The following is a 6,000-nucleotide window of genomic DNA, read 5'->3' as shown; positions in this document are numbered from 1 at the left end:
TCTCTAAACCATATATTTGAGTGGGTGGTGGGTCCCGCCGATTTTCTTTTCTTTTCCCTTTTCTTTTTGTTTCAAAATACTCCACATATAAACAAAATGCACCACATACATATATAAGACACAAACATTACAGACCACCACCAAATTATCACTTTGGGTTAATCTCCCTTTTATAGAGAAAAAAAAAAACACTATTTAAGAGAGAGAGAACGAAATCAATATTCTCAATCCATGGACATAGACAACCATATCATTCCAGCAGTATCGATTGCAATTAGGTGCATCAACCACAAGAACCCCAACTATGTTTTTATGATTTTGTAGAATCTATTTAATAAACAGACTTAAACATGCTAAAAAATATTTAACATGGTTAGGAGGAAAAATTCTATTAATAAAAATTTTTACATTCAGACCCGAACTCCAGCATAGTAGTCTCTTCTCCATGGAACGATGTAGAACAAGGGTGGCGCTTCTGCTGATGTTTCCTGCACTAAGGGCTTCTTCATATGAAAGTAAGGCTCAATTAGTAATGTTCATGTCAATTGTCATGTGAGCTTACGAATGCTATTATCATATTACCAAAACAACTCACTTACATAATCATCTATATATATATATATATATATATATATATATATATGACATTATGACCACAGGTTATGGCTTCTACGACTTGTCCACAGACTGTGGAGCATTAATTCGAACTGCTCCAACCCATAATAGCCACAAACTGTGGCAAACTGACGAACCATTCATAAAAACTGGAGAGAACAAAGCTCTCCCTACCACCAACACTCTGTTTCAGATGAATACCCTATGCTACTTCCTCGAAGGCCACAAGAACTGTTATAGTTTACCCCTTCAAGAGGCATACAGGAAGTTCCTGTTTCGAGCTGGCTTTTACTATGGAAACTACGATGGCCTCTCGAAGCCACCTAGCTTTCGTCTAGAGATTGATGGAAACATATGGGCAAATGTAACGACTTCCATGAGCGAAGAGATGATCTACTATGAACTGTTTTACATAACAAAGAAGTCGCGGACTAGCATGTGCTTGATTCGTACCATGGACAGTGATGTTCCCTTCATTTCTTCTCTCGAAGCTCATTACATTTATGATACTTATAAATGGATGGACAATACCACAGCTTTGTACGTTCATAACAGGATCAACTACGGTGCAAGTACAAGTGTTGAGTAAGTAAATTCGACTTCCAATCATCTCCTCCAATATATACATTTATCTTGCAGCCTTTGATAAAATTCAAGTACATTAATAGAGATCTACTGTCTGCTTAGTTCAAAATCTTAATTAGAAACCGGACCTTTTTTTTTTAACTAACCAAGTTTCAGAAACTGTCTACCAAACAAATTTTTTTACAATTTTATAAATCAAGCATACCCCTAATTTTAGTAATTAACTACTAGGTGTATGGGCATGAAATTTACAGGCGAGGTATGAATTTGCATGCACAACACTACAACAGGATTTGGAAATCTAAAGAAATATCCAATTATCTCAACATTCATGTCGAGTTCATAGATTATGATTATATGTTTGGAGAAAATAGGCCACCATGGATGGTAATGGGATATGCCATCCAAGCACGAAATCTCACAGACTCTATATATTTGTCCATTGATTTTTCCCCTCGAACAGCAGTACAAGCCTACTTTATTCTCTATTTTATGGACCCTGTTTCTCGGTTCGAGCAAAATCAAACTAGCAGTGTTGAGATATACATAGAAGACAACAAAATGGCTGTTACCGATATCCCTAATATTGATGGTTATTTGTATGACCGATTCCATGCTGTGACGCTGTTTTCTTTGCCAGTCAATGGTTCGGCCAATGTGACTATTTCTCCGGCAGAAGGCTCGACTTTGGCCCCACTCCTAAATGCCATGGAAGTGTTTTCTGCAATTGATGTGTCTGAGGGTGGACATTTGTTCAACTTCTCATCAGTACTGTTTATCATTTCTCTTCATGTGCTTATTATTCTTGTGACATAATAAATGTTTTAGGCATTATTGGAGATTACATTAGTCCTTTAAGGGACTACAAATACTTACAAAGTTAATTTAAAGCATTTTGGCAAGTTATTACATGCTTAAAGTATTTAAAAATTTATATGCAATGTCAGATATGTGCAGATTAGATACTTGAAGTTACTGTCATGATTGTTACTTCAAAATTCTCTGAAATTCCTCTCCTGCCAAATATAATACACTGTGATGGCAAAGAGGAGCTCAAAGGGTAGGAATTTAGGGTTGCTAGAGGAATCACAGTGGAAGGAAATTAGGGTTGTGGGGAAGTGAAGAAAGTGGAAGGCCAGTCAAGAGTTGAGAATTTGATCTTGAGGGCCATCTGGCCCATCCATAACACAAAATTATGTTCCCCTTGAACCAGACTAGGCCACACAAAATTCTCATTGTGTGAGAGAAGGAAAATGAGGATGGAGATGAAGGGATCCAAAAACTTTTGTCCAGATTTTGAGTGAGGAGAGGGAGAGAGGACGGGTTAGAAATATCAAGAATAATTTCAGATTAGAAGTGAGGAATGTTCCATTGCCTATTTTGAATATTAATTGAGCTAATTGTGGCAAGTTTGTCTATCCTTGAATCAGTAGGATTTCTACACCCAAGTCTGTTGATTAAGGCTTCGTTTGTCAAGCCAGAGATTGGCGTTTCTGCCATCTCCAACTATGTATCTGATGAGAGACTGAATTGTAACCCAGAGCTTCAGTATGTGTCTCCAGGTCCATGAGTGATATGTATGAGGTTTAAGCTCCCAAAAACTGTTGTTTTTATGAGATATATACAAGTATAACCCACTTTGTCAATATACTTGGACTATTTTTGGAAGAGAATATGCCAAATGTGCTTCCAATTGGCCACTTTACACCAAGTAGGTATTGGAGACACAAGAATAAACAAAAGAAATCCTATTGGAGTGTTCTTTATGGCAAATACCAAATGTTATGTGTTACAGTCACCGTTGCTGGCAAATGTGATGTAATATCCAAATACATAGGAATTAACTTCACATCCAAAGGCCGGCCAACATAATAAATCAAATGTAATATCACATGTGCCAACTTCAATATGTAGTATCAAAAGCCTATGGTGACATTGATGTGAACTGTATATATATCTATGGCTACCACATAAACGGCGTAATTGGTCCATCACACTTTACTTCTTTTTTTATGTCCTTTGCCAATTGCCCACTTATGTTTGAACAATTTCCAAAACTCCAACGTATGAGTCCTCTCTTTCTCTCTCTCCATGGATCAATGGAAAACAATGGTGGTGCTCTTGCTGGTGCTTTCTGCACCAAAGGCTTCTTCATATGGTAAGGCTCAATCAGTAGTTGGCTCAATCATGTTTATCAAATCATCTCTATATAAAACATAATAATCTATATAGTATATGATCACAGGTAGGTTCCAGGACTTGTGCATAGACTGTGGAGCATACAGTGAAACCCCTGACACCGATAAAAGCTACGTACTGTGGCAAACCGATGAAAAGTTCATTAAAACTGGAGACAACAAATTCCTCTCCACCAGCCACACTCAATTTCAGATGAATACCCTACGCTTCTTCCCCAAAGGCTGCAAGAACTGCTATACATTACCCATCTATGACGCAGATGCCAGGTACCTTTTTCGAGCTGGTTTTTACTATGGCAATTACGATGGCCTCTCAAATCCACCAAGCTTTTATTTAGAGATAGATGGGAACTTATGGGCAAATGTAACGACTTCCATGAGCGAAGAGATGATCTACTATGAACTGCTCTACGTAACAAAGAAGTCGCGAGTTAGGGTGTGCTTGATTCGTACTATGGACAGTGATGTTCCCATCATTACATCTCTTGAAGCTTATTACATTATTGATGCTTATGAATGGATGGACAACACCACAGCTTTGTACCTTCATAGCAGGATCAACTACGGCGCAGATACAAGTGTTGAGTAAGTAAATTTGACTTCTAATTCTCTTCTCTGTGATATACATTTAATTTGCAGCCCTGATAAACTTAAAGGTAACCATTGGGCCATTAGCCTAGCTAGTATAACCTCCCCTTCCTCAAAGGAGAGGTGAGGCAGCATTCCTGTGTGTGCGAAAGAGTATTTACCTCACACCCAAAAAAACACTGAAGGTAAATATATTTATACATTACCAGAGAGCTCATTTTTGTACCAAATTCAAAACAACAAACTACTACTTTTTTCCTGTGTCATTGTTTTAAGTGCATTTCCAAATTACACAATCCTACTGGGAACCCCATGCTAATGGTAACTAACTGCTGGGATGTACGGGTATGGAATTTACAGGCAAAGTATAGATTCCAGTGCAGAATGCTACAACCGGATTTGGAAATCCAAAGAAATGTCAAATTATGTCAACATCCATGCCAACTACATATCTCATTATTACTTGTTGGGAGAAAACAGACCACCATGGCCAGTAATGGGATATGCTATCCAATCACAAAATCTAACAGACTCTATATATTTATCCATCGATTTTTCCCCTAGAACAGCAGTACAAGCCTACTTTGTGCTCTATTTCATGGACCCAATTTCTCGGTTGGCACAAAATCAAACTAGCAGCGTTGAAATCTACATAGACAACAGCAAAATGGCTGTTACAGATATCCCCAATATTAACAGTTTGTCGTATAATCAATTCCATGTGGTATCGCTGTTTTCTGTGCCAGTCAATGGTTCATCCAATGTGACTATTTCTCCGGCAGAGGGCTCAACTTTGGCGCCGCTCCTAAATGCCATTGAAGTGTTTTCTGTAATTGATGTATCTGAGGGTGGACATTTGTTCAAATGCTCATCAGTATTGTTTATCATTTCTTTTCATTTCCTTCTTATACTCGTGACATAACTGTTTTAGGCATTATCAGATGCCTATATACTATATCAAAGAGTAATGGATTTTTCAGTTGGCTTGGTTCCTTTTTTGATTTGGTTGTCTGGTACTGTTTTATCAGTTGTAGCCTCTTGCCTTTCTTGTGTTGAGGTGGTTGCTCTCCTTCCTTTCTTCTTGGGGATTTCCCATTTGCTCTTGCACAATTGTTTCATCTATAATGTTTTTATTTACAGAAAACAAATAAAATGTAAATATACGGATATTAAATTAGATTGTCGATTACTGTATTAAATAAAAGCAAGAAATTTCTTTTCATGTAATGTAATCTTAATATCAAATGCAAGAATTCTTCTAGTCCTTTAAGATTCTGGTATTACTTATAGTAGAAATATAAAAGAAGAGAAAAGAGAGAATTGCGTAAAGGCTTGAATGAGATGAATTACCCATTCACAGCTCTAGTATTTATAGATAAAATGAGCACATGCTCATATTACAAGAAAGGAAACAAAATCAAATCATTGCATATTCTATGCCTAGACATATGCGTAAATAAAGTCAAATACATGATTAGTGGCTATCATATCTCACAGATAATATGGTAAATCACATCCCATGATTTGGGCCTATCATATCTCGACTATTATGGTAAATTATACCATAAATCGTGGTATCATAAATGCTAACTCTCCCCCTCAAGTTGGTGCGTGGATATCTGAAACGCTCAACTTGGACAATGCATTCTCAAACACAATCTTGCTGACGCCCTTTGTAAGAATGTCTGCAAGCTGCTGAGAGCTTGTGATAAATGGAGTGCAAATTTAACCAGAGATGATCTTCTCTCGAATAAAGTGACGGTCCACCTCTATATGCTTAGTCCTGTCATGCTAAACGGGATTTGCTGCTATGCTAATGGCAGACTTGTTGTCGCAGTAGAGTGAGAATGGAAGCAACACTGGAAGGCACAAGTCTGTCATCAAGGTTTTCAGCCAAAGCAACTCACCTACCCCAAGAGCCACAGCCCTATACTCTGCCTCTGCATAGATCGAAAGACAACATCCTACTTCTTACTGCGCCAAGTAACCAAGTTACCACCAATAGTGGTACAAT

The 6,000-nt window shown here is 37.7% G+C and overlaps 2 protein-coding genes across 2 annotated transcripts; both read left to right on the top strand.

Annotated features, from left to right (window-relative positions):
- Positions 1 to 649: 649 nt before the first annotated feature.
- LOC132309539 (uncharacterized protein At1g24485-like) lies at positions 650 to 2,016 on the top strand. Its single transcript, XM_059807834.1, has 2 exons — positions 650 to 1,200; positions 1,455 to 2,016. The coding sequence occupies exons 1-2, from the start codon at positions 650 to 652 to the stop codon at positions 2,014 to 2,016; spliced, it is 1,113 nt and encodes a 370-aa protein (XP_059663817.1).
- Positions 2,017 to 3,309: 1,293 nt separating this feature from the next.
- LOC132309538 (uncharacterized protein At1g24485-like) lies at positions 3,310 to 4,908 on the top strand. Its single transcript, XM_059807833.1, has 4 exons — positions 3,310 to 3,358; positions 3,446 to 3,983; positions 4,038 to 4,109; positions 4,347 to 4,908. The coding sequence occupies exons 1-4, from the start codon at positions 3,310 to 3,312 to the stop codon at positions 4,906 to 4,908; spliced, it is 1,221 nt and encodes a 406-aa protein (XP_059663816.1).
- The last annotated feature ends 1,092 nt before the right edge of the window (positions 4,909 to 6,000 follow it).

The sequence above is a fragment of the Cornus florida genome, unplaced genomic scaffold (genome assembly GCF_030987335.1).
Source record: "Cornus florida cultivar Cherokee Brave unplaced genomic scaffold, ASM3098733v1 CherokeeBrave_3.0.0_Hap2_Chr05, whole genome shotgun sequence".
NCBI lineage: Eukaryota > Viridiplantae > Streptophyta > Magnoliopsida > Cornales > Cornaceae > Cornus > Cornus florida.
This window is presented reverse-complemented; position numbering and strand designations above follow the sequence as displayed.

Bases quoted from the DNA above. Each gene is read 5' to 3' on its own strand.
- LOC132309539 (XM_059807834.1), top strand. From the start codon at position 650: ATGACCACAGGTTATGGCTTCTACGACTTGTCCACAGACTGTGGAGCA. The intron at 1,201-1,454 runs GTAAGTAAATTC...TGAAATTTACAG, and splicing joins GGTGCAAGTACAAGTGTTGA to GCGAGGTATGAATTTGCATG.
- LOC132309538 (XM_059807833.1), top strand. From the start codon at position 3,310: ATGGTGGTGCTCTTGCTGGTGCTTTCTGCACCAAAGGCTTCTTCATAT. The intron at 3,359-3,445 runs GTAAGGCTCAAT...ATATGATCACAG, and splicing joins ACCAAAGGCTTCTTCATATG to GTAGGTTCCAGGACTTGTGC. The intron at 3,984-4,037 runs GTAAGTAAATTT...TTTAATTTGCAG, and splicing joins GGCGCAGATACAAGTGTTGA to CCCTGATAAACTTAAAGGTA.